The sequence below is a fragment of the Sapajus apella genome, unplaced genomic scaffold (genome assembly GCF_009761245.1).
Source record: "Sapajus apella isolate SASKATOON/1434 unplaced genomic scaffold, GSC_monkey_1.0 scaffold136, whole genome shotgun sequence".
NCBI classification, from domain to species: Eukaryota; Metazoa; Chordata; class Mammalia; order Primates; family Cebidae; genus Sapajus; species Sapajus apella.
The window spans coordinates 1,086,479-1,099,228 of NW_022437076.1; the positions used below are offsets into that span (position 1 = coordinate 1,086,479).

The following is a 12,750-nucleotide window of genomic DNA, read 5'->3' on the forward strand; positions in this document are numbered from 1 at the left end:
ATAGACCTGTAGCACCTGTAGTCCCAGCTACTCGGGAGGCTGAGGCAGGAGAATCACTTGAACCCGGGAAGCGGAGATTGTAGTGAGCTGAGATCACACCATTGCACTCCAGCCTGGCGATGAAGCAAGGTTCTGTCTCAAAAAAAGAACACTCGGCCGGGCGCGGTGGCTCAAGCCTGTAATCCCAGCACTTTGGGAGGCCGAGGCGGGTGGATCACGAGGTCAAGAGATCAAGACCATCCTGGTCAACATGGTGAAACCCCGTCTCTACTAAAAATACAAAAAATTAGCTGGGCATGGTGGTGCGTGCCTGTAATCCCAGCTACTCAGGAGGCTGAGGCAGGAGAATTGCCTGAACCCAGGAGGCGGAGGTTGCGGTGAGCCGAGATCGCGCCATTGCACTCCAGCCTGGGTAACAAGAGCGAAACTCCGTCTCAAAAAAAAAAAAACAACAACACTCAGGCATAGTGGCAGGCACCTGTAATCCCAGCTACTCGGGAGGCTGAGCAGGAGAAACGCTTAAACCGGGGCAGGGGTAGGGGGCCAGAGGTTGCAGTGAGCCAAGATCATGCCGCTTCACCCCAGCATGGGTGAAAGAGCAAAACTCCATCACAAAAAGAAAAAAAAAAACACTGAAATGGACAGCTGAGTACACGTGAAGCTAACCCTGTCCTAACAAGAGCTCCCTGCATCTCTTTTTTGAGATGGAGTTTCGCTCTGTCACCCAGGCTGGAGTGTAGTGGCACGATCTTGGCTCACTGCAACCTCCGCCTTCCAGGTTCAAGTGATTCTCCTGTCTCAGCCTCCCAAGTAGCTGGGATTACAAATATGTGCCACCACATCCTAATTTTGTATTTTTAGTAGAGACGGGGTTTCTCCATGTTGGTGAGGCTGGTGTTGAACGCCTGTGAATATCCCCACAATCCCTTTTTATGTCTTTGACCTTCATTTTCCTCATGTAGGAAATAGGATAAATCGCTTTCCAAGATCTACTCCCTCCCTGCAGTTGTATCAGATGACTAGGGTATGCAAGGTTCTCAAGGAAAAGTGCTTTACAAATAAGCATCTAATCACCAGCAGACAACTGCAGAGTGTGAAGACATTCAAATCAGGAGCGGGCTTCCTAGAGAAGGCGATCTGCAAAGGCTGAGACAGTTACTCCCATCTGCTTCCTACGTTTCTTTCATGGAGCACAAAGGAAAAAGGATTCAGTATTTCCAATTATTGAATTACAGAGCAGATGCAGGAAACGTTCCTTGGATCAGTAAAGGAACGTATATCCCCATCTCCACCTGTCAGGGAGGGCGAGGAAAGCTCCTTGCCCCTGTGTGCTTCAGTGTATGTCTGCCTTGAACAATTCTCTCTATAGCTCAAATGACAGAGAAGAAAGCCTGTATGCGTTCTTACCTGTCCGACACATGCTAGGCATTAAGATGGCATCTGCTACAGTTAGAAAGGTGGAGCTAAAACCAGTTACCCAAGCACGATGACAGCTGAGTGAGAGAAAGCTGGGTACGTGAGAAGTGCAACCAAGCACTCACAAGTGAAATGCTGTGGGCTCTGCAGACACCACGCAAACAGCTCTGCTACCAGTGAGAGCTCAAGGGCACTAATTCCAAAGGACAGGCTGATGATCATTAACAGTGAGGCCCTAACCGTGTCACTCCCAGAGTTACATAAGCCGGTGGATGCTCCTCCCAGTTGTCTTTTCACCAGACCAAAACCACTAAGTTATGTAACAATCCTAAAAAACACTGCGGCATGAAGATTTCTAAAAAATACAGCCATGAGAAAAAAGAATTGACAGGGCAGACACGATAGAAGGTTTAACGTGCATTAAATTAAGCCCAAACAAATCCTCACTTTCTGACGCTGGCGGGAAACAAACGAGGAACGGCCACCACTTTGGGACATTTAAAATCAGGGATGGTCTCATTGCCCTGAACCTGCAGCAGAAAGCTCTGCCGCCGCCAGCAAACACGACAGGAATTAACCCGCATGTGACTGTGGGAGTGTGAACACAGCAAGGGCAGTGATCACCTCTGAAGACTGGGGGAAATGCAAAGCTGTACCTTAGTGCCCTGGGAAGGAAATGCTTCTTCAAAATCGGCCAGGATTTGCTGTCCTAACTCAGTCTGCGCAGCCTTCACTCTGTGAGGGAGAGAGAACATATCATCATCTGGCATGATATCCTGAAGTAGCTGTGCACCGATCCACAGGGTCGAACAGCTAAAGTCTTTAGAGAGAGGCCAGGAAGGGTACAGAGACATGCACGAGGTGAGAGGTCGCACACTAGCTGAGCGGCAGGTTAGAGAGAGGCCAGGAAGGGTACAGAAACGTGCACAAGGTGAGAGGTCCATGCTAGGTGACTGGCAGGTTAGAGAGAGGCCAGGAAGGGTACAGAGATGTGCACGAGGTGAGAGGTCACACGCTAGGTTAGAGAGAGGCCAGGAAGGGTACAGAGACGTGCACGAGGTGAGAGGTTGCACGCTAGGTGAGTAGCCAGTTAAAGGCCAGGAAGGGTACAGGGACATGCACGAGGTGAGAGGTCGCACGCTAGCCGAGTGGCAGGTTGATGAGCAGACTCAGGCATCCAAGGTATTCTCCAAGGTATTCTCAGGGTGAATTTTCTACATCCCCAAAATTGTTCTAGGCCAACCCTTTACCTGAGGTTGTGTTAATTTTTCTACAATTCTATTAGGGGGTAGTTATGCTGTGGGAAAATGTTACAGTATCACATCCAAATCAAATATAAATCTAGCTGGGTGCAGTGGCTCATGCCTGGAATCCCAGCATGTGGAAGGCTGAGGTGAGAGGATCACTTGAGGCCAGGACTTCAAGACCAGCCTGGGCAACACAGAGAGATCCAGTCTCTACAAAAAACAAACTAAAATAAAAAGTACCCAGGTGTGGCAGCACACACCTGTACTCGGGAGGCTGAGGTGGTGGGATCTCTGGAGCCCAGGACTTTGAGGATACACTGAGCTATGATCAGACCACAGCACTCCAGCCTGGGTGACAGAGCAAGACCTTGGCTCTAAAACAAAACAAAACACTAACAAATGACAAAAAAATATAAATCCATTTTGGATTGCTGATATAACTGTTCTCCTACTCCTTGGAGTACAGAATATGAAGAGGGCTCTATGGTGTTTTAGGGTGTTTTTTTAAAAATTATTATGTCTGAGGTATGTTAAGTGACAAAAAAAATTACTAGGGGTATGTAATCACTGCATATACTTATGGGGTACTTGTGAAGTTTTGATATAGGCATAGGACATATAATAATCAAATCAGGGTAATGGGTATCCATCACCCCAAGTTATGTGTTACTTCTCTGTGTTAGGAACATTCCAATTCCAATCTTTCGGTTATTTTTAAATATACGATAAATGACTGTTAACTGTAGTCACCCCACTGTTCTACCAAATCCCAGCTCTAATCAACCTAACAGCATGTGTACCCACCAGCCATCCCGGTTGTGTCCCCAGCTCTCATCATCCTAACTGCATGTGTACCCACCAGCCATCCCCGCTGTGTCCCCAGCTCTCATCATCCTAACGGCACGTGTACCCACCAGCCATCCCCACTGTGTCCCCAGCTCTCATCATCCTAACTGCACGTGTACCCACCAGCCATCCCCACTGTGTCCCCAGCTCTCATCATCCTAACTGAATGTGTACCCACCAGCCATCCCCACTGTGTCCCCAGCTCTCAGCATTCTAACGGCATGTGTACCCACCAGCCAACCCCACTGTGTCCCCAGCTCCCAGCTGCGCCTCCCAGCCATGGCGACCACCATTCCACTGTCTATCTCCATGAGCTGACTTTTTCAATGTTTGGCCCCCACTGATAAGTGAGAACAGGAGATATTTGTCTTCTTGTGTCTGGCTTATTTCATTCAACATAATGTCCTCCAGTTCCATCCACATTGTTGCAGTGTTTGGGGTTTTTGTTAACCCAGAAACCTACAAGCTCCTAAGTTTTTTTTTTTTTTTTTTTTTATGGGGACAGGGTTTCCCTCTTTTTCCCCAGGCTGGGGGCAAATGGCGCGATCTCGGCTCACCGCAACCTCCGCCTCCTGGGTTCAGGCAATTCTCCTGCCTCAGCCTCCTGAGTAGCTGGGACTACAGGCACGCGCCACCATGCCCAGCTAATTTTTTGTAGTTTTAGTAGAGACGGAGTTTCACCATGTTGACCAGGAATGGTCTCGATCTCTTGACCTCGTGATCCACCCGCCTCAGCCTCCCAAAGTGCTGGGATTATAGGCGTGAGCCACAGTGCCTGGCCTGCTCCTAAGTTTTTAAACAAATGAGTGAAAAGAATGTTTTCTACAAACAAAAACAAAGAGCCAAGTGACAAAATGAACTGCTAAAGGAAAGTGAGGGCCACTGAATGTCAATTCAGGTTCAGAAGTTTGTGAGTATGAAAACGGAACTGCGGGGAAAACCAGTTAGAAAGGGGAGGCTCAGGCCTAGTGGCTGCGTGTACACTAGGAGCTCAAGAACTGTTTGTCCACTGGAATGCAAGAGCAGAAAGCAGCAGCCAGGATCCCGCCCTGCAGTCAATCCCACCCTCTCTGCGTCCCCCACCAGCTGCCCGACGTAGGTGGCCGCCCTGCACCGCCAGGCCAGCCTTGCAGAGCTGGAGTGGCATGAGACTCTCTGGCCCCACTGGACTTCCTGAGCCTGAGGCAAATAACTGTCTGCTTGCTATAAGTATCACTGAAGAGCACACTTCCACTCTTGGTCTCTACCCTGTTCCTTCAGAATTAATGTTATGAAGTTTCTAGAAAGAGCGAACAGCTCAAAACCGCAATTTCTTTGGCTACTAATGAGTGTCTGGCAACTGCTGAGATGTTTTTTTCGAATGAGGGGATAGGCACAACCCAAAAAAGTCTGTTTTTCTGTGGCATGGTTACAATTACACCTTATTCCAAATACTTTCCAAGGTTTTTCCAGTATCTTCAGAACTTTGTAAACCACTCTTATAGGTGGGTTTGTAGCCTTTTTGGTCAGTTCTCAAGGGGTCCAGAAATGGCCCAGATGAGGCTATTACTGGAACTGCCCCCACCTCCATTCAGAACCAGGGCAATTCATCTAGAGCTGCCCCCCAGGCAATGGGAAACATTCCCCGAGTGTGAACTTTGACATGGGAGAAAAGAATAAAATGGCACCTCTGAGCATCCTGTGACTCCCACGTCATGAACCAGCACACAGTCTCCTATGGTGCCAGGTCCCCAGACCGCTTCCAGAGGCTCAGGCCCCTCTGCTCCTGCCCTCTTCATGGAAGCACACAGACAGCACCCGTTCCCTGCTAAGCCACAGGGACTCCTGAGGGGAAGGCCCACCCCCCGCCACCCAGCCAGAGCACTCAGTCACATTCTCAGGGCTACTGACCATCTCAGTGACACTGATGGGCTTGGCTCTGCCTGTGGCCCAAGCTATTCCCTACTCCGTATTCTTGCTGACTCCGAAAGGAGTCACCGGAGTGGCAGAAAGGAGAACCAGGGCCTATGATGGCACTTGGTATCACCAGGCAAAAAAAGAGGAAAAATTCCCAGTCTCTGATTTGTACGCCTCCTTGCCATGGTCTTCATCTTCAAAGTCACCTCTTGAGACAGACTAGACCCGGCTAAGTTACAGTGAGCTAGGTAATCCCGTCACTTCCTCTCTGTGGGTCACAACTTGCAACAGCTGTGAAATAGGAGGGTGGGGCTGGCGGCCCATACAAGATGATTCTGTATCCTCACCAGTACTGATTATTCCACAACAACCGTCTTACAGTGTTAGCTGACTTTACAGGTGGCTCTGGGTTAGAGGTATGCTTAATCCTGGAGCAGAAGGATATGCCTCTGCATATAAATGCCAATGTTTCCAACAGCAGTTTTTGAAGTGGCTATCAATGACCCGGATGAAAGATCCAACTATTCCCTTACAGACATCGCTGATAGTCTCTATAGACCCAAACCTCAATCCCATGCATTTTTAGGGTAAGACGTGAATTGTAGTCCTTATAATCAATTACTTAAACAGTACACTAGAAAGAAGTCAACAGACTTAAAAGACTATATCTTTAGCTTCATTCTTTTAAACTCTGTCCTCTTCTAAACATGAAAAGTTCCTACTATAAAGAGGTAGCTCAACTGGTAACTGTCAGCAGAGCAAATATATGTGCTGAACCACCAAGATTTCCTAGTAAATAAAGGAATGGCTAGGAACCTGGAGGCTGAGGCTGCAGTGAGTCTTGACTGCACCACTGTACGCAGACTGGAGTACAGTGGTGCAATCAAGGCTCACTGCGGCCTGAACCTCCAGGGCTCAGGCAATCCTCCCTTCTCTCAGCCTCCTGAGTAGCTGGGACTATAGATGTGCACCTCCACGCCCAGCTAATTCTTCTATTTTTTGTACAGATGGAGTTTTTTGCCATGTTGCCCAGGCTAGTCTCAAACTCCTGGACTCAAGTGATCTGCCCATTTCGGCCTCCCAAAGTGCTAGAATCATAGGTGTGAGCCACCATGCCCAGCTGATTTCCTAGTCATTCTTGTGAAAGTCAGCCTACAACTCACAGAGAACAGGGAAACAAAGATTCCCCCGGCATCCAAATAAGTTCAGCCTGTTGCATGGCAGAACCTGAAACTGGTCACTCTTCAGAAACAAAAGAGTCACTGTGCTGCCCAGGAAGGAAAGTAAACCCAATGGCTTCTAGCATCCTCTATGCCACATGACTGCAGAGCTGTTCAAAGGCGCCTTTTCCTAAAGGTATTCTCAGCTTTTCCCAAGGGGCAGCAGCAGACCAGACAGCAAATTATCAACATTGTTTAGGTACCTGTGGATAAAGTAACCCTGACACTTTGGTTACCTTGTGAGTGACAGTCCCAAAGAAAACATCCCAAATAGTTCCCAAATCAATATACTGACCTCCCAAAAACACAGTCTCTTCTAAACAGCAGGTTAATTAGGCAGATGCTACAGTTCTACAAGGGCACCATAAAGAATCTCAGCCTAGCATCTTCATTGAGCCAGTGAGACACTGTGGAATCACCAGGGACGGCGCTCACATTGGGAAACTGAGATCACCAGGGACAGCACTCACACTGGGAAACCGAGATCACTGGGGATGGTGCTCACACTGGGAAACCGAGGTCACTGGGGACGGTGCTCACACTGGGAAACCGAGGTCACCGGGGACGGCGCTCACACTGGGAAACTCAGGTCACTGGGGACGGCGCTCGCACTGGGAAACTGAGATCACCAGTGACAGCACTCACACTGGGAAAGGACAAGGCCCAGAAAGAGCTCACTGAAGTCATTGAGCTTGGCAGCCTGTCCATTCCCAGGTGGAGTTCTTTTTCACTGCACCATGAGACCTGCCAAGCCTTCCTCACATTTACAAGAGGTTAGAAATTTTAGTTCAAGAGTTTCATGGTTTTCAAGAGAATGTCACTATCTTCCATTCTTTGTTGGGAAATATTAACTGATGACTAAAAACATTCACTTTCACAGACATGCTTAGGCCAGGAGGATATGAAACATAAAGATACTAAAGAAAAAAATCTTTCCTTCAATGCTACATTAAGCATGTAAGCATTTACCAGAAGGCTAGTTGGATGAATGGGCTATGTTCGAATCAAGGCTCATGAACTTCACATTTCAAATGTACAGACGAAGATTTCAGAACACAACTTCTCCCATGACTTCTACAATTTACAGACAGCAAGACAGTAAATGAGAGAAACTGAAGCAATGCAGAGGGTAGTAACTCGCCTGCCATCTCCTGCCCCTCAAAACAAATAGCTAGTTCTATCATTTCCAGATGGTTCTACCATCACCACGTAAACATAAGGGAAGAAAATCCACCAGAAAGGATGCTAAAAATAAGAAGTCTGGACTTTCCTCAAACTTTTAGTATCTCTTGAAAAAATAATTCTAGTCAAGCACTGAAAACAAGCTGTCTCCTCTTCTGCTCTTTTTAGTGTTACTTTTTTTTTTTTCCTGAGATGAGTCTGCTCTCTTGCCCAGGCTAGAGTGCAGTGGTGCAATCTCAGCTCACTGCATCCTCCCACTTCAGCTCCCAAGTAACTAGAACCACAAGCACACCCCACCACACCTGGCTCACTTTTTGTATTTTTGTTAGAGACAGGGTTTCACCATGTTGCCCAGGCTGGTCTCGAGCTCCTGAGCTCAAGCTATCCACCTGTCTCAGCCTCCCAAAGTGCTGGGATTACAGGTATGAACCACCATCCCGGCTTTTTAGTGTTACCTAATAATACATTATTTTGTATTAACCTACAAAAAATTATTGCAAATAGAGACTGTGAAATGAACTAAAAGAAAAGTAAATCCTCTTGTGTTTGCAGCAACCCTACATGATGATGAATGTTTGGAGCACTGAAATCTATTCATAGAATGTTGGATTTTCTCTTTTTAAGGGAATGTGATTATACCAGTGATTATAAAGTTCCTTCAAATTTTTAAAACTACCTCTTTGGAAACATGTTGAAAAGTGAAGAGCCCACCCAAAAGTACAGGCAGCAAAAGCGAAAATAAACAAGTGGGACTACATCAAGCTAAACCGCAGTGCAGTATCACCTCACGCCCTCACGGGGCATCTTTTCATGTTTACTGGCCATTGACTACCTTCTTTGGAGAAATGCTTACTCAAGTCCTTTCCTCATTTTTTAATTAAGTTGTTTGGCTTTTTGTTGTTAATTTTTAGCAATTATTTATATAGTCTAGATATTAATCCCTCATCAGATAAATGATTTAGAAATATTTTTCCCATTGTGTGTTGCCATTTTACCCTGCTGATAGTGTCTTTTGATGTACAATTTTTCATAAAGTCCAATTTACCTATTTTTTTCTTTTGTTGCCTAGGACTTCGGTGTCATATCCAAGAAACTGCTGCTAAGTTCAGTGCTGTGAAGATTTGCTCTGTTTTCTTCCAAGAGTTTTAGAATTAGGTCTCACACGTAGGTTATTAACAAATCCCTACACTGGTTTCTACCAAATAAAATTGAGTTCTGTCGTTTTCCTGCCAGGCAGAACACCCTCCTTTGCCAGCGACCAGTGACCAGCTCCCACACGCAACTGTGACTGCATGGCCACTGCCTTATAAGGGTCTTATCTTTTCTAATCCAGAACATACTCCTAATGTCCAGTCTCTTGTACCTCTATAATTCACCAGACTTTTACAAAATACAAGTGAGATCATGCCCCTCCCTGCTTAAAAACTTTCACTGTCTACAAAACAAAGACTAAGTTCCCTAGTGAGGCGTGTAAACCCGACCCTATCTAGCTGTGCAGCCTTATCTCCCTCTGCTGCCTCCAAACTCCGTGAGACTCATGAGACCCCCTCTTCCTTCTCCCTGTTTACTGGTAAGATCCCACTCATTCTTTTAACATTCAGATTGAAAGTGAATTTGTCCATTACCCCTATCCTCAGCCCATGCTTCAGCCTATCAGTTCCTCTTCCGAGATCCTGCTACACCTTGCACAGTATACGCCAGTCTTGTTGCATCTGTGTTACGCTGAAACTTGCTTTAGCGTCTTTCTTCTCCATACAAAAAAATGTTGAATTCTCTGAAGGCAAAGAGTGTGTATTTCTTATCTTTGTGCCTTTGGTGCCCTAGCACAGGGCCTAGGATATATGCAGAGTAAATATGTATCATGTAAATGAAAAAAGAACAAATGAATGTGAAAAAGAGATCAACTCTGAATCATCCTGAGAGTAGGGGCAGGACGTACTGCCTTCCTCCTCCTCCTCCTCCCCCATCCGCTGACAGCAAATCTGCCTGCTCCATGCAAGCTCCTTCCTTCTCACAGCTCCTGAAGTCCTGCTCGTCGGCCTGCTTGGCTGCTTCACAGCCTGGTCTGATAAGACGATCAGCCAGCTCTAGGTGTGAGGGTCAGCAAAGACGAGGAAAGGGTGGTGACTTCCCCAGCACTCTGCCAAGCTATGCTCCAACATTCCCAAATAGTTCTTTGGCATTTCCACTACAAGATGGTACAAGCAGCACATGCTGCAACCTTCCATTCCTACCCCAGAGCCCTAGAAATAATAAAAATAAAATCTAAATCCAGGCAAGAAAAGTGATAGACTAGAAGCTTGAGCACTTCCTGTATGAGGGATTAAAGAAAATCACTGCCCAAAATGCTTCTCAGAAATGAAAGACATGATACAGGAGCAGGATGGGCCCCCGGGTCCACTGCCGGCGGGCACACTGTCTCCTGCAGCAGGAGTAAGTCAGCGGCGTGTGTGTGTGCGTTCTCACTGTGCATGCTCAGGTCAGGTGTCAGGTGTGGGCCTCGGGGTCTAAGAACTTCAGCAGTCGCCAGAGGGGCAGCCAACACCCGAGAAAACCTGGGAGCCTCGAAACCTAGAGCAGTCGCTGGGACACCCACCTGGCAGGTTTCCCCAGGTCTTGCCCCCCTCACTGGGGAAGAGCCATCTGTGATACACTTAGCCAAGCAGGACTTCCCACTGCTTGCCCACTAGCAGGTAGCAGTAAAAGAGCATTCCTGATCAGACTAAAAGAGAAATGTCAAAAATAAAGACAGGGCCGGGCATGGTGGCTCACACCTGTCATTCCAGCACTTTGGGAGGCGAAGGCAAGTGGATCACTTCACGTCAGGAGTTCCAGATCGGCCTGGCCAACATGGTGAAACGCCATCTCTACTAAAAATACAAAAATTAGCTGGGTGTGGTGGTGGGCACCTGGAATCCCAGCTACTAGGAGGCTAAGGCAGGAGAATCGCTTGAAACCAGGAGGCAGAGGTTGCAGTGAGCCAAGATTGCACCACTGCACTCCAGCCTGGGTGATGGAGTGAGACTTGGTCTCAAAAAATAGATTAAAAAATAAATGAGCTTTCAGCTAAGAATCAACAAACATTTGAGAAATACTAAAGAGAGAGTTGCTACGCTGAGGAAACTGAAGACTTTACCCTGGAGGACAGACAAACGGAACAGGAAACCCAGAGCTATATACACGTAATATCTATTTCGTGGGAGATATATGAGAACATTATACCCAAGAAAAAAGAATCAGCTAGATATGCTAGAAATTAGAAGGCTGGACTGTCAAAATAGAAATTCAACAGGTGGGCCAAATAGCAGAATTGACGCAAGTGAAAAGTAAATTTAAAAAGGAAGATTGGGTCGAGGAATTCTTTCACAGAAAGCAGTTCAAAAGGACAGACAGAAAGCATGAAAGAAAAATTAAGAGACATGGCAGCAGATCTAGAAGTTTCAATGTTCATGTAACAAGAATTCCACAAGGAGAGAATGCACAGACCAAGCTGTAGAGACTACTCAAAGGAATAAGAGAGGATGGTTTCTTAGAATATAAGAAACTCATGAATCTTTAAGAATACAACTGTGGGGCCGGGCGCGGTGGCTCACACCTATAATCCCAGCACTTTGGGAGGCCGAGGCGGGTGGATCACAAGGTCAAGAGATTGAGACCATCCTGGTCAACATGGTGAAACCCCGTCTCTACTAAAAATACAAAAAATTAGCTGCGCATGGTGGCGCGTGCCTGTAGTCCTGGCTACTCGGGAGGCTGAGGCAGGAGAATTGCCTGAACCCAGGAGGTGGAGGTTGCGGTAAGCTCAGATCGCGCCATTGCACTCCAGCCTGGGTAACAAGAGCGAAACTCCATCTCAAAAAAAAAAAAAAAAAAAAAGAATACAACTGGGGGTAGGTACAATGGCTCATGCCTATAATCCCAGCACTTTGGGAAGATGAGGTAGAAGGAATGCTTGAGCCCAGGAGTTCAAGACCTTGGCAATGCAGGAAGACCCCACTTCTACAAAAAAGTTTTAAAAATTAGCCAGGCATGGTGGTATTTACCGGTGGTCCCAGCTACTCAGGAGGTGAAGGCAGGAGGACTGCTGGAGCTCAGGAGTTCCAGGTTGCAGGGAGCTATGATCGCGCCACTGCACTCCAGCCTGGGCAACAGAGCAAGACTCTGCCTCAAAAAAAAACCCAAAAAACTGATCTTACTAATCTAGTTTTACTAATCTATAAGGGAAGTGAAAATCAAAGGAACTGGATACCATTTTCAACCATCAGATAGATAAAAATGAAGAACAGTACCAAGTGTTGTTGAGGGTATGGGGAAACGGTACTCTCATACTACAAGTATACAAAGCTTTGCTGGAGGGCAAATGGGCAGTAGTTACTAAAATTTTAAATGTATATAAATCTGGAATCTGTCCTAGAGAAATACTTGCATATGTACAAAAGGGGGCATATTTTAAAAATCAGAAACAAGCAACACAATGCTATCAAAATGGTTCAATAATCTGTGCTATGTTATTCTATGGGATTCTATCAAAATGGTTCAATATTCTGTGCTACGTTATTCTATGGGATTCTATCTAGCAAAATGGTTCAATAATCTGTGGTATGTTATTCTATGGGATTCTGTGCATTAGCTCCAGAGAATGAAGCAGGTCTATACATTACTGATATGAAAAAAAAAGCATCTAAAATACATGTTGAAAACAAAAAGCAGTTTTTAGAACAAAGTATAAGGTAAGAAACCATTTACTTAAAACAAAACTATTAATTGAAACTACAGATTTATGTAAATACACACATAAAAATTTGGAGCAATATCCATTAAACTGGTAACACTGAAAACCCCTGGGGAGAACAGTGGGATTCTGAGGTCTAGCTAAAGAGAACTAGGATTCATCTGTGTGTATATATATATATATATATATATATATATATATTTTTTTTTTC

General features: G+C 46.1%; 1 protein-coding gene across 5 annotated transcripts in view; it reads right to left on the reverse strand.

The window, feature by feature from the left end:
* VPS53 (VPS53 subunit of GARP complex) overlaps positions 1-12,750 on the reverse strand; it is a 166,638-nt gene that overhangs the window by 94,416 nt on the left and 59,472 nt on the right. For all 5 annotated transcript variants that reach the window (XM_032263449.1, XM_032263448.1, XM_032263447.1 and 2 more), the window contains one exon: positions 2,073-2,151. In XM_032263449.1, coding sequence (XP_032119340.1) covers positions 2,073-2,151 — 79 coding nt within the window. The remainder of the gene's footprint in view (positions 1-2,072; positions 2,152-12,750) is intronic.